This window comes from Penicillium mononematosum, assembly GCF_028829835.1.
Source record: "Penicillium mononematosum strain IBT 11891 chromosome Unknown utg000002l:1.0-8112719.0:1.0-8118358.0, whole genome shotgun sequence".
Classification (NCBI taxonomy): domain Eukaryota; kingdom Fungi; phylum Ascomycota; class Eurotiomycetes; order Eurotiales; family Aspergillaceae; genus Penicillium; species Penicillium mononematosum.
The window spans coordinates 3,392,401-3,414,729 of NW_026643272.1; the positions used below are offsets into that span (position 1 = coordinate 3,392,401).

The 22,329-nt window shown below is 47.4% G+C and overlaps 6 protein-coding genes across 6 annotated transcripts; 4 read left to right on the forward strand and 2 right to left on the reverse strand.

The window, feature by feature from the left end:
* Nucleotides 1-180: 180 nt before the first annotated feature.
* N7519_003076 (uncharacterized protein) lies at nucleotides 181-2,299 on the reverse strand (the record flags this gene model as incomplete). The annotated part of the gene is made up of 2 exons (XM_057289854.1): nucleotides 181-1,999; nucleotides 2,043-2,299. 2 exons carry the CDS (start codon nucleotides 2,297-2,299, stop codon nucleotides 181-183), a joined length of 2,076 nt encoding a protein of 691 aa, XP_057151056.1.
* Nucleotides 2,300-4,947: 2,648 nt separating this feature from the next.
* Nucleotides 4,948-6,107, forward strand: N7519_003077 (uncharacterized protein; the record flags this gene model as incomplete). The annotated part of the gene is made up of 4 exons (XM_057289855.1): nucleotides 4,948-5,053; nucleotides 5,130-5,307; nucleotides 5,381-5,829; nucleotides 6,019-6,107. 4 exons carry the CDS (start codon nucleotides 4,948-4,950, stop codon nucleotides 6,105-6,107), a joined length of 822 nt encoding a protein of 273 aa, XP_057151057.1.
* A 3,673-nt stretch (nucleotides 6,108-9,780) lies between these two features.
* On the forward strand, nucleotides 9,781-11,567 carry N7519_003078 (uncharacterized protein; the record flags this gene model as incomplete). The annotated part of the gene is made up of 4 exons (XM_057289856.1): nucleotides 9,781-10,157; nucleotides 10,214-10,266; nucleotides 10,320-11,272; nucleotides 11,331-11,567. The coding sequence occupies 4 exons, from the start codon at nucleotides 9,781-9,783 to the stop codon at nucleotides 11,565-11,567; spliced, it is 1,620 nt and encodes a 539-aa protein (XP_057151058.1).
* Nucleotides 11,568-16,664: 5,097 nt separating this feature from the next.
* Nucleotides 16,665-17,156, forward strand: N7519_003079 (uncharacterized protein; the record flags this gene model as incomplete). Its single annotated transcript, XM_057289857.1, has 1 exon — nucleotides 16,665-17,156. The coding sequence occupies one exon, from the start codon at nucleotides 16,665-16,667 to the stop codon at nucleotides 17,154-17,156; it is 492 nt and encodes a 163-aa protein (XP_057151059.1).
* Nucleotides 17,157-18,590: 1,434 nt separating this feature from the next.
* On the reverse strand, nucleotides 18,591-19,487 carry N7519_003080 (uncharacterized protein; the record flags this gene model as incomplete). Its single annotated transcript, XM_057289858.1, has 1 exon — nucleotides 18,591-19,487. One exon carries the CDS (start codon nucleotides 19,485-19,487, stop codon nucleotides 18,591-18,593), a length of 897 nt encoding a protein of 298 aa, XP_057151060.1.
* A 652-nt stretch (nucleotides 19,488-20,139) lies between these two features.
* Nucleotides 20,140-22,256, forward strand: N7519_003081 (uncharacterized protein; the record flags this gene model as incomplete). Its single annotated transcript, XM_057289859.1, has 5 exons — nucleotides 20,140-20,343; nucleotides 20,392-20,601; nucleotides 20,654-21,135; nucleotides 21,188-21,415; nucleotides 21,473-22,256. 5 exons carry the CDS (start codon nucleotides 20,140-20,142, stop codon nucleotides 22,254-22,256), a joined length of 1,908 nt encoding a protein of 635 aa, XP_057151061.1.
* Between the last annotated feature and the right edge of the window lie 73 nt (nucleotides 22,257-22,329).

Consider the following 22,329-nt stretch of genomic DNA (forward strand, 5'->3'; position numbering starts at 1 on the left):
CAGAAGTGATGGATATCTTGAGTGTGTTCCAAATGAGTGTGAAGCGCAAAACCCGGTCGAGTTACAGATAGGACAGGACAAAATGAACACAAGGGACTGGTATGAAAAGTGATTGGTCCGAGAAGAATCACGAGACAAGGAAGTTTGGAGCTCTTGTTTTCTCAAGATCATGGCTTGGGGTCAATTTTTCGGACGCAGTACGACAGCGCTGGTTGACTTGAGCTGCGACTTCCTTGACCCTGTTCCGGTTGACTCGGCCTTCGTGGATGGCTTTGCGGACTCGATATCCCGGGGAACTTGCTGCCAATCATCAAGCTTCTCTTGCCAGCCTGCTCCTCCTTCATACCAAGCGTTCTTCTGCGCAGTGGACATCTCAAACCCTTGAGGCGGTTTCGGCAAAACCCAACAGCCTGGGTCGATATGACCATCTGGCGGTTCCTCGGCCGATTCATCGTACAGTGTAATAGTGCGAATGGCGTCTCGTACGCCAGATACCTTCCGCTGCTTGTTCACCGCGGCCCGCCAGGAGTCGATCCGAGGAGTCTGCGCGCGTTTCCTTTTGGACGTAGGGTACTTTGGTCTGGGGCTGAAAACCGGCCGAGGATAAGGAACGTTGAATCGCGGGTCTCCCCGCATTCGACGTGCATCGGTGGGGATTCTGGATACGGGATCGTAGACATACCATGTTTCTCTGTTCAGCCAGTGGTTGGCTAGCAAGGCAAAATGGTATGGTCTTTTCCCAGGAGTGAATTCATTGAAGAGCCATAACAGTTTCCGATCCAGCCTCTCCATCATCCTGACCTCCCAATCACTCAACTCTTCGACGGCACTTCCTGTTTTGAGCTGGATTTGATCCCCAGGGTATCGATCGATGTCTATTTCCAGGCTTTTCCCTTGACGACGGGAGAGGGCAGGATGTTTTGGGTCACACATAGACCGCCATTCATTGGACAATGCTGGTCTCCCTTTCGAATTAGTCCCTTTTCCTCGGAAACGACTTCTTGCTGGGGCTGAATTCCATTGGATGGTTTTTGTATATGTCCGCCGTTCATTCGAGAACAAAACTTGATCTCCGATGAGGAGTCTGGAAGTGAATGATGTTCTATCTTCTGATATACGCAGGCGCCCTTCGATGCTATTTCGCTGCCTCTTAAGGTGACCGCGAAGAGAAGAGCTGTGATCAGAGGCATAGCTGACCAACAATTCGGTCCTTGGCGTCCCGGGAGGGCCAGATGAATCGCCTATGTTGTCAAAGACTGGCTCTTTTGGCCCCATCTGCATACGTGCTGACCATCTGCGGTATCTGCGGGGATCACGAAAATGATGAAGTGGTTTAGGCTCGTTTGCGTGCGTTGGGCCACTTGGCTCCGCCAGTTCATATTCGATATCCTTACGCTGCACGACAGATTGGATTTGACATGAGATATCTTGGGATCCCTCACCACGCGGCCATGGAATCGACCCCCGGATCTGGTAGGATTGATTCTGTCGAGATGGTAATGATCGGACTTGGAACGGCATCGGTGCGCGCGTAGCTGGCCTTGCTGCATTATTGCAAGAATTGAACCATGGCTGGTGATCAGAACTGTCATCTTTGGGCTGCAGTGGGTCCCTGAGAATTTCCTCTAGAATTGAACGAGTAATGACTGGTTGATTATGGACTAGCGTGGGTTGTGGTGGTGGGATTTCTCCCAACATGTCTTCTTGCCCTTGCGGCCGCTGCACAGAGCCTGGAGCCGGAATAGGTTGGGGTATTGACACATTGTCCTTTAAAGCTCCAAGACACTTGGGTCGCGAACAAGGATTCCAGATTTCATCGGCAGTGGGAAAGTCATCATAACTCTTGAGCCAGTCTGGTACCCAAGGAAATCCTTTCGGTTCTTGACGGTGCTTTTGCGTTTTCACATCGCCAGGATCCCACCAAATCCAACTATAGTCGTCTCGAGTCGATTTCCACGTCACTGACTTCCAGGTTCGAACGAAGAAGTCATGAATTACCCTTTTATTTTCTCTCATGTGTCGGCCGTTTGACCCAGCCGTACCATGTACGTGCGTATCGGGTGTTCGTCTTTTTGCCTGCTTTCAGCACCTTGTTTCGATTGAATCGTCTGATGAATCTCCCAAGCTTCCAAAACAAGACTGCGATTACGAATATTCCAACGGTTCCGATGAATAGTTCGAAGAATACCATCGGGTCGATTTCCTTATGGACTTTCACCGGTATGTTTGGAGGTCGTGCTGGGAGACGTGGGATACCGGGAACCAAAGAGTGGCTCTGTCGAGTGACCAGTGGCGCCATTGGGTGGAAGCCTGGGTATACTCTCCAGGAATCAGTAAGGATATAGAGCACAAAATGTCGTCAAGACTGTCTTCTCGCAATGGGCAAATGGGAGAGGTTGAAGAGATGAGGAAGTAGCAAGTTAGAACTTTCCTACATACGTACCATATCTTCCAAGGTTACTTGGATGTTTCCTCTATATATCCATCACAGCGATATTTATTTAAAATGTTCATTCCTGTAATAGAAATGTAATAGAAAATACTACAAGGTAGTCATGAATTGTTCTATAATTCTTGGAATTCCATGTCTATCTACACCGAGCTTATTCGCCCAAGTCACAGCCCATCCAGAACGAGCAAGAGCGAGGACGTTTACTATTAACTGATTAAATGTGAAAGATTCTATCAGAGTCAGGCTTTTGGAAAGTTCCAAGCAAGTCGAACGTGCAAATTGAACTGTGATCCATATTTTCCTCTAAAGACTCCCCCCCGATTAGTTGTGGGGAAGGTTGCTGTTCGAATGACAACGTTCCATAAGTCAGGGATTCTAGTGTATGCGACTTATCTTTTCTTTTCGGCCGGCATTAAGTTCGGTCCCGCTGATGGTTACGTATATAGATGCTAATATCTATTGGCTGTCTGGGCACATAGTAGTTTGACTCACATTTATGCATACCTAGGTAGTTCCTGAAGCCCTACACGGAGTAGACGCGCACTTATTTACCGTCCCGTCCAACTCCAATACAGCTTTAGGCAGATACATATAATGTCCCCTTGAGTGGCAAAATATCTTTGCATTGACGCGACACTGCTTCCTAATCCTAGTACCAAAATGACCTATCAGACGCGCTTTGACCTTGCATTAGATCTTGCAAATCCGCAAAAATATGTAGATCTCAGATGAACCTATGAAATGATCGGCAATTCGAGTGAGGAACTCTCGGATCACGAATACCTGCCCAATTAGGAAAGAACCTGATCCACAGCCACATGAATCCCGCCACTCCTTGCAGTTCTAGCCACATTTCAGCCACACTCGAGCCACTCCACTTACGGCTGACATGGTGGCGGTGCGAACTATTGACTTTTGAAATGAAGGTCCATATTTTGCTTTTTGTTGGGGTTCGAGTTTTGCATATTCCGCACACTTGTCGGGTATTGTAATTTACAGTGCTGATACGTTTCCTTTTAGGCTAATTTGATGATTAGCTTTCTCTTCTGGTAGTGTTCAGTGTCTCGTAGCTGCCTCGCTTCCCAGCACTTGGGATCAGACTTTATTCTACTCCGTACATGCGCCTGTGGTTCCGGACCGTCAAAAGCGAAGGATCTCGCATTTTCTGGCATGCTTTTATCTTGCCGCTGCGGCGGGGCCTTGACCAATTTACATTATTGAGATCGTCAGGACGATCACCCATCACTTGAAGGATTGAAGGATATGATAGGGTCACATGAGGGAATAATACACCGTCTAACACCACTAGACCACAAGAAAACAAGAAAAAAAATGATCAAGGTTTTTATTTAGTGCCTAGAGGGGCCATATGGCAGTCTGATATCATACAGAGATGGCCAAAGCTTATTGTGGAGTTTATCTCAGATCCCGAACCAGTTCCTTAGCGTGCATTTCCACATGGTCTCTATCAAATCCCGAGTCCCGGCCGGTGTCAGTGCGGCTGATTATCATTTTGTGCAAGAATCCATGAATATCCAATGCTAATTTGTCCAGCTGTCACAATATCGCCCAATTAAACGCCTCTTCTCTATCCCCACTAGGCAACATAATTACAAGGTTGGAAAAGAGCGAGGAATGGTCACAGCACAAAATAGGCTTTCCGTCTTCAAAGCTGGATATGCCCGTGTTTCCGAGTGGCGAAAGCAATGTCCACTTGACTCCATAAACGCCACAGTTCACCGTTGGGGGTGTGGCTTGAATTTGCTGATTGAAGGGGCTAGACAAAGCCAGCAATTGCGGTCTGAGGTTCTCCTTTGATCCGGCTCGTGGATCATGTGTCCCAAGTCTAGGTGGGGATAGGCATCTCCATAACAAAGTGACTACATTCATAGGTATGATGGCCAAGATGAGATACTTGCATACTAGTGGCGCGCCACATCCAACAAGAAGGGCCCAGCCATGACACTTGCGACTCACTAGATGCCAGCAGCCGAATGACAAGACGCCGACGATGCGATACTGGATCAAAGGATGTTGGCATTACCCCTCTGCTTGATCCGTGCACGGAACTATTGAAAGGATAGGCCCCGAGGCACCACCACATCACCTTGAGGTTGTGCCTCAATTCGCAACTCAGGTCCTCGTATATGAACGTCTATCATGCATGCCAAGACGTTTCTCTGTCAGATCTTTCAGGTTTGCACACGCGGAAATGGCCAAGCCAGAAGCTCTGCGTTGTACAGATCATGGTGGGACCCGTTGTCTTGAGGGAAACCCGGGGTCGGTCTTGACACTAGCTTCACGATCTCCTGCAGTGCATCTTCGATCTCATAGATCTCATACTTGCTCCACACCTAATATTCACTAGCCACATGATATTTCACTAGGACGCGTACCCGTCGATCAGCCAGAAATGGAAAAATGTACTGTGCAGAGTCCACATTCGCCCCACTGTTCGAATCCGTTGCCGGAACGTGCTGCAAGGATCCTGCAGTATGCCGAGCGGACCCTTTATTGAGCTCACAAATGTTGTTTCTGCGGGCATAGTGGTTCCCTTGACCGTCCCAGGTACCTGGTCGCCGACCATCGCCCAGGCTAATCGTGTACTTTTGGATGGTGGCGACATTTCCGTGGTCCCATCAGGACTTACCCAACAATTGAGGTTATGGGTCCAAAGTATGCCGGTTATTGATTCTCGGCGAGTGCCATGAGGTATATGAAGCCCCGGGTACGGCCACATCTATACTTGATCTGCTTCTCGTATTCATCCATCTCACCAATCATTCTCCCTATTCTCCTTGCCTTTTCTCCCATCCAAATCTTATTGAATTATACTTCACGGCTACAGTTCCACAGTCTCTCCACTCCTATTACCTCTCGATTGGATTGAAGCATAATCTTCGATCTCCAAACTCTTTTCTTATCAAGTGGTCCAACACACCTCTGTTCCAAAGCACCATACCATCCACCAAAAGCGAAAATGGCCGGCCGTGAATTCACACTGTCCTTCGAGATTACTCCCCCAACAGCTGCCCAGCCCGGTTCCCCCTTCACAGTCCCAGTAGTCATTGCTGTGAACCCAATTGGGACACCTGCACAAAATGTGCAGCATCTTGTTGTGAACGCCTCCCTCCGCGACGAAGCCGGCACAGGAGCTGCCATAGGCCTGAGCGGGAATCTCACGGCCAGCGTGCGGAGCCGCACCGACAACGCAAGGAGCGGATATGCAAAACTCAGCCCGCTCACTATCTCGCAGCCGGGCAAATTCCGTCTGCGAGTGATGCTTAGCGCAGCTTCGTACAATGGTGTTGTAACGAAGGAGTATGTTGATTCGACGATCATCCATGTGCACGCCGGTGCGGCTGCCCAACGGCCAAGTGGGTCAATTCCCTTTCTTGCTTTCCGTCGTGCTTTGATTCCGGGTCCTCTTTTCGATTTCTCATATTCTTTCCCGTTCCTTTTTGACCAGCCCCTCTTCCGCCATGACGTTTCCCCCTCTAGTGCCAATTATTTAGCCCCTCCTGCTCGCCCCTTTCGGACTCTTGCTGATACCTCCAAAACTCTAGCTCCCACTCAGGTGGCACGACTGCAGCGACTCACGACGGAAAACTTGGACATTTCTGCTGCGGATATCGCGGCATGGCAGCGTGCATGATTCAAGGACATATATGGAGTAGCATTCTTTAATTTTCTTTAATTTTCTATTTTTTTTTCTTCCGTGGTTCGGGCAATCTCCGGCGTTATAAATGTTGAACCAGTACCAGAAGGGGGTTTCTCATTTGCCCCGCGAAGGGGGGGTACTAGGTCTCAAATGTTCTTCCAAATGAATGCATTTTAAAATCTATCAAGTAGTCTCGAGTGCGTGCGGCCTATTATTGTCCACTTTCTCCCAGTTAATTTCTCCATATATACTCACTATTGCATTGTTTCTAAGGCATATTCCTGGTCACGGAAGAATTTTCCTGTTATCTATTAGCGCATACACTAAAAGCCGAACCATATATTAATCTCATAATCTCTGCAGAGTTTTTAATTAGCCTAATCAGGATCATCGGGCTTTGGCAGTACCCGACTCTTCACACTTCCCGAGGTCTTCATCGGGTCACGCTAATCAGAGTGTTCTCTTTCGAGTGGATTCATTACTCCAGTTATCATACTTCCCCTTCGAACAATGGCTGGCATGAGAGAAGCATACGGCATACTGCAACGCATCAACTTCAAAATAGGACTTGAGATCTCTCTAAGCATTTTCTTTCTGTGAAGAACAAGTGGCCCCGCTCAGTGGAATCAAATGAACGGAATGGAGCCTGGCGGCCCAACTGTTTAGCTTAATATAACTATCCATGGACAATGGAGATTAATGAGCGGGGCAAATGCACGTACGCAATATGATATGTACATGCATATTTACTAGCAGGCATTGGGTTCCTGAAGCAAAGAGACCAATTATGAAGAGAACAAAAGAAGCCACGAAGAACATGCGGCAGGCCTAATCGGATTAGTTCTCCAGCCCACATAATAGGGCATTCATACATCTCTGTCTATACCCGCTAGACAGATGTTTCCTAGCCTGTTGAGGTAGGACCCTTCTATGTTGTACATACTCTGTCTCTACCACTAGGCAAATACTTCCTAACCTATTGAGGCAGGACCCTTCTACATAATATGTCTCTATCACTAGAATACTTCCTAACCTATTGAGGCAGGACCCTTCTACATATTAGTGTCGAATGATATCATTTTTTGTGTGGATATTTCCCCTGCGCCTATTGCTGAAAACGGTGTCTAAGTGGGGTAGATGAGGATTGTCTTTACTGCTGCCTGGTTTCGGATAGATAAATATCTGATTTAACATGGTCTGATCAGTTGCAGTGCGCACTGGGGTGCGGAAGCCGATCTTTGTACTCCGGAGTCTGAGTTCCCGTTCACTTTACCAGTATCGAGTACACGGTTTTATTGCGCCGGTTGCTTTTTAGACCGAAGTATTCAGTACTTAGCTCACCTAAGTACGTGCATAACCAAAACGGATGAAGTCGGGTTGGGTCGATCGTACACGTCATCTATCGGATGGTTCGAGATGGATTTGGCAAAAACGTAGATATCAAAATTATCTGTATTTCCCACACTTTGAAAATATGTATGTGAAGTACGACGCTTGGCTCTGGACGGGCCGTTGCTGTCATGGGACGATCTGCCGTCCTCTTGACCACATCAGGTTAGGAGGTCATTCTTTTATGCAAGACATTGTAAGACGTTCTATTTCAAAATGAGAAATCATGTAAAAATACTACCTGAGGAGACCGCCAAAAAAAGACCACTAGAAAGACATATGAAAAGACTATTGGAGAAGATCACCAAGAAGACTACGGCCGCATAAGCAGCCGAGATTTGTGAAGGAAGTTGCTTCATACGGCACTTACATGAGAGTATTCATTTTTCCTTTCTCTGTGGTACCTCATCAATCTGCTGGCAACATCTGAACCCCTGAATTTCTAGTTCCTGGCATGTTCACTTCGGTGTTCTTAGGTCATTCTCACTCGCAGATGAGTCTATGGTCACCCGGAAAAGCCTGTGAGTAATGTACAGCTTTACACGTGCAAGTTACCCGGATAGGACTACCCGCGCTCTTTATAAGGCTGCATTTTGCTGGGCGCATATATATCCTTGTTTATTCAATCCAATTTGTCTTCATCTCACTTCAAAATATAAATCATGAATACAGGATAAAACTCGCTACTATCTGTTCTCACCCTACCTAGTTATTCCATCTTCTCTTCTTCTCCAATATGCCACATATCCGTCACCACAGAAGGCACCACACATGGCCGCAGTGCGGCTCAGAACTGTTTATGCGTGAACCTCGGGGCCTGGAAATACATGTATCCAAGGCAGGTGGTGGCCCCACAGCTTACATTCCACTGTCTTTTCAACAAGCTATGGCGGCTCCATTTAGCATAGAAGAGATGCTTTGTGATGATATGGGAATGCCCGAACTTTCCCGTCAACCAAAGCGAATGCCTCGACTCTGGTTCCGATCATCCATCAAGGAAAGAAATGATCACATCTCCCTGTCGGGATCGTCGGGGCAGACGAAACTGGCTTACCGGAGTGTTCTGCGTCGGTTGACACGTCGGCCGCCCTTGAACAAAACTCGCTCCTTGGTTGTCGTTCCTTCAATTACGAGAGCCGGTAATCCATACCCAATTTCTGGTTTGGTAGCACCCCGGGATTTGGCTAAGCAAGCTATTCTCTCGGATTCAGACAGGGTGAGGTCGTCTCTGGCTAGAGCTGACGCAGCAAGACTTATGGCCGAAAGACAGCATCGGAGGTGTCATTCTGAACAACCACGTGCATGGAGGAAGCCGAGCTCTACATTATGGACACTTCAGGAACACGAAGAATGATTGGCACTGGTTGTGTTTGCTAGGCTATTTTTCTGGCTTTGCATTGAAATTCTTAGGTGGACATGTTGATCTAGTTATAGGCTTGAATTCTGAGAAGATCTGAGGTATTTCCTAAAAGTTCGACGGGAAATTTTATAAGCAGAATAGAGCTTTCCACTCATAACCAGGAAATTGTTGGTATATTCTGTTTTCTGGATGCACTGCCTAAGAGCATATCTTCAATGTTATAGGATGTGCATCTGTAGAGACAAGAATCTTGGAATACTCGACTGCTTATGCGGCCGTAGTCTTCTGTTGGAGGATCCCCATAGATCGGATGTCTCTTTATACAGACTGAGCCTTTGCTACTTTGTTTAATTAGGCTTTATAAACAGCCTTCTTCATAGATTGAATATCAGTTTCTTCTTGATTTTCCCAGTTCCTAGTATCTGCATCTGCATCTGCATCATAGCCACAACATCTTCTTAGTGATCTTCTCCAATAGTCATTTCATACGTCTTTTTAGTGGTCATTTTTGGGGGTCTCCTCAGGTAGTCTTTTTAGATGCCTGGGCATATAGATATTTCTTCAGCCTTCTCAGCTTGTTAGACAGCAGAAGAGGGCGGCAGGAGGCTTAATATATGAAATGGACTCTTCTATGATGACCTTCGACTTCCAAGGTTGCCCAGGTAATCTTAGCTCGACTACGTCGGAAATAAAAAGCATAAACAAGCAAATTGATGGTTACACAAGTCCCATCTGTCCTTGCCTATGTTTGTATGTACATGTAGTTTTTGTTGGAATTGGTGCCTCAGGCTACAGACAGTGCCTCAGGCATTACACTATCAGTCAAGAGCTTGTCTCCTTTCTCAAGACAACTCTCTCCCTCTCCTGCATTTGGTCTGACATAGTAGGCCCAACAGGTTTGACTGTAGAGCTTACGAAATGAAGCCCCTACCAAAATTGGTCAAGTTGGCTGCTATCTTTTTTGGTGTCGCTTTGGTCAATGCAGAATTTTGCGAGAACACACCGATTTCGCGAGACTGCTGGGGAGAGTATAGTTCCTCGACCGATTACTCGAGTGTCACTCCGGAAACTGGTGTTACTAGAGAGGCAAGTCTGCTGCAGTCCTACCTGGATACTTCTTCAACTTACACTATACCAACTAGTAACTGGCTCTCCGTGCAAAATGTGACCCTTGCACCAGATGGCTATGAGCGACAGATGCTAGTCTTCAATGGCAGCTACCCTGGTCCTCGACTTGAGGCGAACTGGGGTGATATGTTAGTTATTCATGTCACCAATGAACTTACAAATAACGGGTATGAAGATGTTCTCCAAAAGCAAGTGAAGGCTGAAACTCTAACCTTAATTTTAGTACTGCTGTTCACTGGCATGGCATTAGACAACAAGGGTCTAATCAATACGACGGTATTCTACCAAACCTAGGGTGCGCTCACTGAAGGAAAGCTGATGTCGAATAGGAGTCCCTGGAGTTACCCAATGCCCCATTGCCCCAGGGGAAAGCATGACCTACAAATTCCGCGCAGCTCAATATGGGACATCGTGGTACCATTCTCACTGGAGTCTACAGCTGTCCGATGGCCTATACGGACCACTCATTATTCATGGACCTGCCACTGCTGACTACGATGTTGACCTGGGGCCTATTTTTATGACAGAGTGGTACCACCAAAGTGCTTTCATTCTCTGGGCACAGAGTGGCATGTATGGTGGTTTTCCGGTGCGACACAATGCAGTTGCGCCAAATGGTCTCATAAATGGCACGAACACATTTCCCTGCGATGATTCAAACGATCCAGCCTGTCTGGGAACAGGAAAACGCTCAGAGACCGTGATACAGAAGGGCAAGAAATATCGTCTTCGACTGCTCGACGCCCAGGCAGACGGGTGGATGAAATTCTCTATTGACGGCCACAAACTCACAGTCATTGCAGCTGACTTGGTACCTATTGTACCCTATCAAACTGATAGTGTGATTCTCACTTCTGGTCAACGATATGATGTTATATTCGAGGCGAACCAAGACATTGATAACTATTGGATGCGCGTGATATACCAGACCGCATGCAATGGAGTATCAATTGGCAGGAACGATATAAAAGGTATCATTCGCTATGAGGGTGCTAGTCAGGCTGACCCTACAACGGAGCAATGGTCATCAATCACGAATTCGTGTGGCGACGAGCCCTACGGCAGTCTAGTTCCTTATGTGAGGAAAGACGTCGGCAACGCGGGCAGCCAGAAGAATTTGAATATTGGGTGGTTCTATGAGACTGACCTCGTCTTCCACTGGGCAATCAACACCAAGGCATTGGAAATTGATTGGCGGCGACCGACAGACCTTCTCATATACCGTAATCAGTCGGTCTTCCCGTCTGATTACAATATATACGAGATCCCTGCCGATAAGACTGTAAGTTTGGACAAAGTACTAGCTGTCCCTGCTTTTTGGGCTGATGAAACGGTCTTAGTGGACATACTGGGTCATTCAAGATTTGGGCTTCGTCAATGCCTACCACCCCTTCCATCTCCATGGGCACGACTTTTATATCCTAGCACAAGGTTTTGGGCTTTACACTCCTCTAACCAAGCTAAATCGCAAGAATCCACCTCGACGGGATACAGCCACAATGGCTGGTTCTGGGTATCTCGTCATTGCATTCGAGAACGACAATCCGGGGTACGTATCAAAATCTGTTCTCTTGTGAACTCACTAACGCACTTTTAGATCCTGGCTCATGCATTGCCACATTGCCTGGCATACTAGCCAGAGTTTAGCACTGCAATTTGTAGAGCACCAGTCGGAGATACCGGAGCTGGTGGCCTCTGTTTCGGCTGATTTTGAATCAACTTGTGCGAAGTGGGAGACTTATTATACGAGTTCTTTGCATAAACAGGATGATTCGGGGGGTTTGAAAGTGAGGACGGTGGTATTAGGGCAAGCAAGTCGTTAATATATGGATATTGTACATACAAGGTGGTATCTGTATCTCTTCGGTGAATATCGAGGGCGAAACGGAGCAAGAGGTTCGGTGGGAAACTGGATTTCCTCTTCGTCACTATTGATTCTTTCAATATTTGTCCCAACCTCCATAGATCAACAATTCAATAAACAATTCAACAGTATGGGAGTTACCTGGTCGCAGATTTTCCCTCCCCCTCCTACTCTGACCGAAGTCAATCTTCCCAGCCAGAACGATAAAGTGTTCATCGTAACTGGAGGCTATTCGGGAGTTGGCTTCGAGATATGCAGAATCCTTTATCGAGTAGGGGGAACAGTCTATCTCGCCGGTCGGTCTGAAGAAAAGGCCTTGGATGCGATTGCGAAGATCAAAAGCTTGTGTACCCCGACCTCCCCAAAGGGAAACATCGTTTTCCTCCCTCTATCGCTAGATGACCTGACAACCATCAAGCCCGCAGTGAAGAGATTCACCACCGCTGAATCTCGTCTGGATGTTTTATTCAACAACGCTGGTGTCTCTAACCCTCCACGGGCGATTTCTCCCCAGGGCCACGATCTGCAATTGGCAACTAATTGTCTCGGGCCGCATCTTTTCACTCAACTTCTTTTGCCAGTGCTACGGCGCACGGCTGGCGCTACACCTGTCGCTAGTGTGCGAGTTATCTGGACAGCGTCGATTGTCGTTGATGCATTCGCGCTTGAGGCCGGGATAGAGCTTGCAGAACTATTTCAAAAAGACGCGGACCAGTCACGCAATTACCTGAACACTAAAGTGGGAAACTGGTTTTTGGCAGATGCTCTCGCAAGCCAGGTTCATGGAGAAGGGATATTAAGCTTGGTGCAGAACCCAGGGAATATCAAGACAAACATCATGCGCCATAGCCAACCTTTTGTTCCTTTTCTTCTTGGGCCGTTCCTTTATGCACCTAGGTTCGGGGCATATACTGCAATCTGGTCGGCTTTTGCTGGTGATCTAAAAATCGATGATGGGGGAAGGTATATATTACCCTGGGGGCGGATACATCCGTGTCCAAGAGATGATTTGTTGCGAGCGATGAAGGGAGAAGAAGAAGGAGGCACTGGAATTGCAGCGGAATTTATCCAATATTGCGACAGTCAGATTGCTGGCTTTCTATAGTTGCATTACGCCTCTTTGAACTTCCCAGATCGTTTCGAGATATAGTGAAAGAAGAGCATTCATTGTTGACCGCCGCCAGCCCTAAGAAAATACCCAGTCAGGAAAACGCACAGATAGAAGACTTGGAAGTCTTCGAAACGAACCATCGTTGGGGATACCTTTTGGTATTGTTGAGGCTACAGCAACTGACTACTATAGAATCAAAATGAGGAAGAAGAATCTTCTGCACTCGAACTAGCAGAGGAAGGCCTTTTAAAGAGGCCTGCAAAACAAACAAGACATCCATATAAGATGGGATGATCTCGACAGGTATAGTATAGCAACCTACTATCGATTGGTCTGGATTATCTAGTGGAATTCCACCGCCCTGGGTACCTCAATCCTCCCATCCCAGTGATCGACGAGCAAATCCAAGTTGCCAGTGGAGGCTGGGAAACGGGGTTTAAACTGCAGTAACTGCAAGATCGTGAAGGTCATATGACGTCCCTCCCCGACTGGCACGTTCTGTCAATGCTGTACATCGCTTCGCTATCCACTTCCTGGACTTCTAGCACGCGACGGCCAATGAATAGATATATTCCTTTGCAGGGTAAATGCCAGCACAAGCGCCTATGGGACGCGGGGAAAAAGGTGTCCAGGTGCAGTCATACCTTAGGACTCCTTTTATGTGAGCTTCATTCCAGAATCGTGATGCTGAGGAGATACCTCAAATCTTAGGCAGATTCCCACCATAATCTGACGTGTTTTTCAAGCATTTGGATGCGCTTCTCCTGTTGCGAACACTTTACAATCATTAGCACCGTTCTAGAAACACGGTACTGGTGACCTACATCGTGTCGTAGGGCCGCTAAGCCGGCGCCTGAAGCAATAAGGCCGATGCCTAAAAATAGTAAGCTCATCCTAATTTCCGACATCGTAAAGTTGTAGATAGCTAAGGGCAAGGAAAACGGCGGGCTGGAGTCAGCTTGAGTGGCTCTGCGCGAGGGATGAAGTGAGAAGGATAGCATGAGGATGGTCGACGTACAAATACGGTCACCACTAGGTACCAATATTCTCGTGCAAAGTTAAACTTCGACCTCCGAATTTTAATTTGCGCAAGCAGCACAAGTCCTAGCTAAGCCAGCTTCTCCGTCATTTGACCGACTTCAGACACACAAAACAGACAAAGATATATCTTGAATCTTAGGCAGATGGCGACCCAGATTCTTTGTGTTTTTCAAGCTCCCTGATGCGTTTACGTAGGCACCAACGCTTCGGAATCATTAGCGTCATTCTAGAAACATGGCATTGGGGACCTACATCCCATTGGAGTTCAAGGATGCAGAATTGTAGCAATATCATGACCACCTCTAGCCAGGTGAGACTATCCATTATGAAGTTGTAGATGGGTGAAATAGGGGTAAATAGTGGGGCATGAGTCAGCTTGGATAGCTCTGCGATAGAGATGAGGTGAGAGGGCGAGAATAGCCAGCACGATGGTGTCGATATGCCGGTATACCCGAGCAGCCAAGCCTACGTAGGTAGCTCAAGGACTAAACCAGTTTAGGAAAGCACCTTTCAGCATCGTCGACGTAAAAATGCGGTCATTGCTACCTAGGGAGAGATACCACTATTCTCGCGCAAAATAAGATCTGAGCCCAACTCATCGGTCATCTCGGTCGACTTCCAGACACACAGATAGACGGCCACAAAATGGATGTCCAACATGTAAGGCGAAGATTCTCCAAACTTACCTCCACTCTTTGTGAAGCCTCATTTAGTGCCACATGAAACACCACCGGCAGAGTACGAGGGTCAAAGGGTAAGAACAAACTTTACCAACTTAAGAATGGCCGCTGGAAACATTGCCATTACTACTGCCAGTGTTACCAGAAGCTATACCCACCTCCAAAATGGCACTTTCGCCTTAACTGGCCACTTTCTCGAGGCCCATGCTTTTACACTAGTGAGGTCGATATCTGCCCTTGCTTCAGCATTAAATTTCCGGATTTACGCCACTTGATTGATATGGTAAAGTCACAGAAGGACGGGCTACCCAATCGCCAAGAGGATCACCACTACATGTTCCACAATCTGAGATTGATACGCATCCGCGCTTATGTGGATCATTATTGTGCTTTCACTCAACATCCTCTTGTCAAAATTCACATCACGACAACATTTTGGATCGATAAGTCTAGCCAGTCTTTACGGGTGATTACTTGTTATGCAATACGTGGATCACAAGGCGTTGTCGCAGATCCTTGCAAATCCGAAAGCTCTGACACACGGGGATATAGGGAAGTGGCTCAGAAAGCTTTTCGACGAGACTGGCTCTGCCTTTACTGGTTGGCACAAAAAGAGCTACTTTCTGATTTCTTTAGACCGGCCTGAAATGCTCGAAGGTCATGAGCCATCTCTCCTGGAAATAATCACCACGCGGAACCTAGGAGATGGTCAATGGCCTAATAGACAGTGGAAGGTCAATGTTCATTCCTAGAGTTGCGTGCTTCGGCGAGAGCTGTGTTTCAACGAGCTACTGTCTACTGTCACATCGAATCGGCCCATAATGGTTTTGCTAGATGGCTGACTACGCTTTAGTATTTCCTTTCTTGATCAAGAGTAGTTAGATTCAACCACTTACTTTGATTTGAGACAATGGTGTAGAAAGAGACCTTAAACCTCTAGATAAACCCCTTTTTGCTCTCTCAAGGGACCGAGTACGCACCTAAACAAGAAGAATGATCAATATTAGTTCGGAGACTGCCGTGTAAGACTTATAACGACCAAATATCTCTTATGATAGCTTTTTTCAACCCGGCCGACATCACTATGATCTCCACTTGACGTACAGCATATTCGCGTGGGCACGCAGGCGATTGCCCCCAGCTATCCTATCCTTTTATGTACTAGCTGAGCTGACGGATTGTGGGGGCCAGGCGACTCAGACATCCCTGTCGAGTCCCTCGGTTAGCACGGCATTCTAGAAGGGCGCTAGAAGGGGGGGGTAAAACTAGTTTGATTGGCAAAAAGAAATGAAAATTGGAGTATCGGCATGTCTCGTCAAGGCTTCATAATTCGTATTCTTGTTGAATAATATGCCAACCCCGCGGAGTGACCCACTCGGGCGGACCTCACGATCCCGAGGGGAATCAGGGATGGACGATTTTCTCGTATCTGGATTTCAAATGGTATACGTTTATGCACGAGCGAAAATTTTTGTTTGTAGACGTGTCATTCCAAAGGTGAGAAAAGAAGCCCAGACGCGTCAAGATGTCAAAATGCGGTGAATCTGCGGTGTCCAGGGAGCGGGAAGAGGAGGCTCCAAGGCAGAAACAATTGCTGATTGGCTGGTGGGCGGGCGATTGGGCAATTTGACCCTCGGAATCTCTCCAATCTCACCGACAACAAACAATCACACTAAACCTTACAAGTGGATCTTCCAACTTCCTCCTTTCGATTCTTATTGGTTGTAATGTGGACCGGTTCGGAGCTAAGTCGTCTACCATGAAGCTGATTGGTCCTTTCTCTCCCGCGGGCGTTCCTTTGTCCGTGTTTGACGACATCATAGCGACAATATTGCGCTTTGGGCTACGTTTTGGTTGGTTGCCCTACAGGACCCCACGATCCAAACTGGGAAGTGACTTCGGTGTCTCAAATATAAATAAACCCATCCCGCAGGCTCCTTGACTCCCGGTTCTCATCCTCTAGTTCATATTCCAAGTGATGCACACTCAGTCCAACATCTATCCTAAGAGATCCCTCTCACAAACATCAGCTACCTCAACCTCCTCTCAGACAAGCCAGTTCTCTCAAGAGAAGAAGCATTCTAAATTTTCGAACCCTCTCTCAAAGGTCTTCCGATCCAAGACTCCCGCACCAATCGATATCCTCAAGAGCCGCCAAGTCACGATGTCACAGCCTCGAGATATCCCGCGGAGCAACCCCAAAACTTCGTACTTCCCGGATCAGGGCTACATCTCAAGCAGTCCCACCGAGATGTCTGCCAACATGGGTTCGCCCCATTCATTTAAGGCGGGCGTCCCTAAGCGCACATCTACTCCCACTCGCAAGAACAGCGGTGACTACAAGCGCTACAGTGGAACTGTCAACCACTACGGCCGCCACTCGAACGACTGGCTATTTGGTGGCTTCAGTGTTCGGGAGACTGTTCGTGATAGCCTTGATAAGCTCCGTAGCCACGACAAGGAGAGCTGAATGAATGCTTCTGCCCCGCAATCTTGAATACGTCCAACATGTGGAACCCCTTTCAGATCTACTCTGTCTGGCTTACCCTTTGGTTCACATCCATCCTGATGAGGCCCATCCCGACCATTCGGCGAGAACTAATATCTAATCCGCCACGATTTGAAAGCTGTGTTGCTTCAGGGTCCCAGAACCGAGTGTGAACCACAGTGTCTGCTATGCGTTGACGAATCGTCCGTGATCTGACTTCGTTTGCAGGCCGTCTTTAGGCTCAATCAGTGTGGCCGCTCGGTACTTGAATTGTACCGGTCGCTGCTTATGGTCTCTCGAGTCTTCAATATTTGATTATTCCCATCGCATCTTCAGTTGTGTTAGGCCTGATATCTCGTTGTTCGCACGACTGGGTTCTCTCCCGTTATATGGTCGGTTTAATTATGATCGGAACAACTCAGCAGCCATCTTTTATTGAAATTCTATTAAATGATATATATATATATATGCGAAGTCGCATCTTGCAGAACAGAAGTAACGTAGGATCTAAGGCTCATAGCCCTAGCTGCCCCTATAGAAACGGTCTTACAGCCCGCAAATTTTCAGGGTATGTCCTCGCTCTACAACTCACGTGAATGACGAGTTTTTTATTAGGGCTATTCACCTAGGGACTATGCGATCCGGTTTGGCTATGCTGTCATAGAAGATTACTGTCTTGACCATTTCGTACTCAAAAATCAATACACCAACCTAAAGTCAAGAAATAGAAAATAAAGAATAATTATAGTAAAGGAAGGGGAATGAGAAGAATACTATGTTATATGCAGACTTGTGTGTTCATCGGACACGATGATGGCGGAAAAGTACCTTGGAGGAGAATTCGCTTATACTGGCCAGACGGGCAAATATTTTCATCAACCAGCCAAGTGGCCGAGCAGTAACTCAGCCATCCCATCTTCCTTGGTCTAGTGGTGATGATTTCCGCTTGTCATTAACACCGATAAGCGCGGGAGACCGGGGTTCGATTCCCCGAGGGAGAGATTTCTTTTTGCACTTCTTTTTTTGGGTCCAGACTGCGTAGTTCTTTTTGGTAAAGATTTTGGAATTCTACACTTGTCCACGGTTCTTTATTTGTTCTCTAAGTCATCAGCGTGTTCCAGTGTTACCTAGGTATGGCTCGGTAATTCGGTTTTTGCCATGGGACTTAGCAGTCTGGGGTGATATACTTACAATGTGGACCAGGCACGCAAATTGAATTGATCTGAGTGCCGTTTTGTGTCGATCTTGCCGGTGTGGTAAACCACATTTGCGATAGAAAGACTAAAAAGACACGATAAGACCGTATAAGCAAGCGACTATTATTAGCACCATATATTGTGCAAAAAGGCGAGAGCTGCCTCACTAAACAAGCCGATCGACCACCCTAACACTTCGGCTGGCCAGACCGATTCAAGATCATCCTTCTGTTACTCCATATTCTCCGTGGCTAAATGTGCCGCTGCGCCTGTAGGCACTATTGCCCAGGAACTGGTTAGCCCATACAACACCCGCAATATCTTCCAAGTCGCTTTCGGTGAGAACAAAATCAGTCTTCGCGCCCTTTTTCTCGCGAAGAAAAATGTCACAAAATTGCAGCTTAAACTGGCCACTGATCCTGGGGCAATTTGGCGCTGGGTTGCGCACGATCTCCATCTTTTGAGTAGTCTGAAGGTTCATGCTCCCGTCAGGCCTTAGCTTCGTTGTCCATTGTTCGATGGTAATTCGGCCATTCACATGGACGGTGATTGTGATCGCGACCTTGACTTGACCGTTGGAATTTTTGAGCCAGAATTCGATATCTTTCAGGAGTTTTTGTCGTGGCTCAGACCACGCTACTTCGCCAACCAAAGTTGGCCACTCGACGTTTGCGCGTTCCCGACCGATAGGCATCCAGGAAATGTCTCCTTTGTTGCTCATCGTCTCTCCGCGGACATGCCGTCTGTTTGTAGGCACTATGAAGGCATCTTCGGCGCTTGCAGTATCTCTGAAGCTTTTGGCCCAACTAAAGAAAATCATATCAAACCGGTCTTTCGCATTTTCGTGGATAAGTGACCCGACTTCTAAAATAACGAACTGAGAAACATGGTCGTAAGTCTCCCATGACAGCGTGAGGACTTTCTCTTCGGAATTCACAAAGCACTCAAGGAAGGAGCGTTCATCAACACATTCTATGATAAAATGAGGCTTGGGTGAGCCTCCACGTTCCTCACGATCATATCGATATATCTCTTCACACATAATCATAATACATTGCTTTATTCCCACATATTTGTATCTTCGTGTTGTTGAAGGAAGAAGATCTTTTAAAGACATCGTGTTGGTGACCGTGTTTAGCTGGAGATATAGAACAAAAGGCAAGAGGCTCTGCCAGATGAGTACCTACCTAGGTACATTTAAAGCGTGAGTGACTGCATGTAATCATGACGACTCATCCATGTCTTCCTGGTAGCTTTTTCTTTTGTCTATCCAAGTTAAATCAGATTTCCTCTCCGAGCTCACCATTATTTAATGGTTTATACTGGAAGTTTAAGAAGTATTCGCATCGAAATCTGGAAAATTGGTGAAAAATGTGTGCAATGTGCGACCTCAGAAACCGACTTGGGTTGGGGTTACCGAACGTTGTACGGCGATAGGCAAGAAACGACAGTGAGATACCTGCGCTAACTCATGGAGCGTCTATAGATGTTAAAGAAGAAAGGATAAAGACGCTAGGCTAGTAATGATGTTCATTGCATGAAGATGTGTTGGGAAGAACATGTGCCACGTGGGTGTCCCTTTATGTACCGCCTTCCATATCTGGAAGAAGGGAGTCCAAGCTCTCCAAAAATAGCCAAGCCATGACGTCAACCCCCACACTCTGTCAACATGGGGTACGCGCTAGGCCAACGTCCACTGCCCACCTGGGCAGGTCGTAAGCATTACCAAGCTTCTCACTCAGTGCATTTTTCTTCGACAATTATTGAAGATGAGCCATGGAGCACAAATGCCGGGAGAGTTGGGCGATGAGAGCCACGACCTCACTCAAGCCCCAGAGGCTGGTCCCCTCCAGACACTGAGCCCGAGACCGCCCAGCACTCAATGGAAGGCGTCGTCACGGAATGTAGACGAGACTCTGGCAAAGGGTCTGTCCAATGAAGATTTATGGATGTTGATCCGACGATTTGACAAGGTTAGTGTGGTCTCTAGGTGTCGAGAATGATCGCTGACATGTGACCAGCAAATCTACCATGTGAAAGCGGTTCATGATACCGCTTCTTTGAACTTGGATCTCAGTCGCACTGAAAATGAGCAATTTCCGCCCGAAAAACTGCGCATTACGCTTGAGAGGTTTTACACCTCTGTGGTTGTCGGAGTGACCGAATTTTTCCGCCATGTCACTCGCCTGCGTTCATGGAAGGAACCAGTGAGGACGACAATCTTCTGCGTGGTATGTGGATCACGAACGGTCAGGCTTTACATACGATATTAATAATTTGCAGGGCTATTTTGCTGCTTGGGCGGTGGATCTCTTGGTTCCGACTATTTCGGGTCTTGTCGTAGCCTTGATAATGGTTCCGCCTGTTCGGCAACTATTATTCCCTGGGTTGGTAAAGACAGACGACTCAAATGGAATCGGTCCTACAGAAGGAGAAGTTCAATCTGAGGATAGCCTCACGGGCGCTCCCGAAAACCACAAGGGTGAAGCCGCTGAACAAGAAGCCAAGAACCTGGTTGACAGCTTTGCCACTGTCGCTATGGAGAGTGCAGCGGCCAAATATGGTCAAACAGTTCCGGAGGACGCCCCCGATAGACCTGCGCTCATTGAAAGCTTAGAAGCTGCCGAGGCTACAGCCGGCACTCCGACCGGCGACTCCCCGGAAGACAAGACCAAGAAACCCATGAAAAAGAAGGTGTCGCACGCGACTGATAATGTCATGCGTATTTTGAGCGATATTACTGATATCTATGAGAAATTTGCCAAGTGAGTACATTCTGGAAGGATTCATGAACACGCGGTACTAACGATATAACAGTATCCTTTCCCCGACACCTCCGTTCTTTTTGGTTACATCTAGACTCCGCCTCGCAAGCATATTTACCCTGGTATCTGTTATCGTGCCTTTCACATCTAGTTATTGGATCATCAAGCTCGTTGGCTTCGCACTTGGACTAGGCTTTTTCGGAGACCCAATATTCACCTACACCCTTGACCTGCTGAACGCTAAAGTGCCAAACTGGAAAGATCATCTCGATTTGCAGAAGTATGCTAGCACTCGTCTCTTTCTGGTCTTCTATTGCGTTGCTGACCCTAGATACAGGACACTTTTGGCAGGCGTTCCCACAAACGCGCAGCTCACGTTGACCCTGCTCCGAATTGGCGAGATCAATTCTTCGCCACTACCTCCCGCCCCATCATCCGATGACAACGAGCCGGTATGGCCCATCCGCCGCAAAAAGTCACAGGCAGCGAGCTCTACAGACGTCAGCAGGCAGGGATCGTCTGTGGACCTTCAGTCAACGAACTCCACCGAATCGCTCCCGGAAACGAAGGTGCCGAAGAAGAGATTTGTGTTCAAGCTCCTCAAGTTCTTTAAGCGCACTATTTCCACAGCAATCAAGGGCCATATTGCCTTTGACCGAGCCATGGCCATTGCAGGGTCAGCACATACCAAGAATCTGATCGGAATGCTGCAAAATGGACACTTTGCTGCAACGCCTTTCGGGCCTTTGAAGTTTGACGCAAAGTACGAACGCAAGAGGGGTGCGGCAGTCATTGACTCATCGAAGGAGCCTCCTATCTTGTATTTCACCACATATCAATCCTCTGGACTGGATGATTTACGCATTGAAAGTAGGAAAAAGGGATCTGTTCTATTCCAGATCCCAGTCACCGAAATCAAAGAGCTGAAGAAGACGGAAGGACTAGGCTGGAAGGGGAAATTGATAGTTGAACTGACGGCTGGGAGCAAGGAGGCTGCAGATGGGCTGGTCGTTAGCGGTGATGAACTGGGCCAGTCATACCATTTGACTGGTATGAGATCACGGAATCAACTGTTCAATCGGTTGGTTGCTATTGATGCGCAGTTCTGGGAAAGTCGTTGATACCTACGTATCTCTGTCCACAGGTGGTACTGCATCTGGTCTATGTAGAGAATGGCAAACATTACATTATATA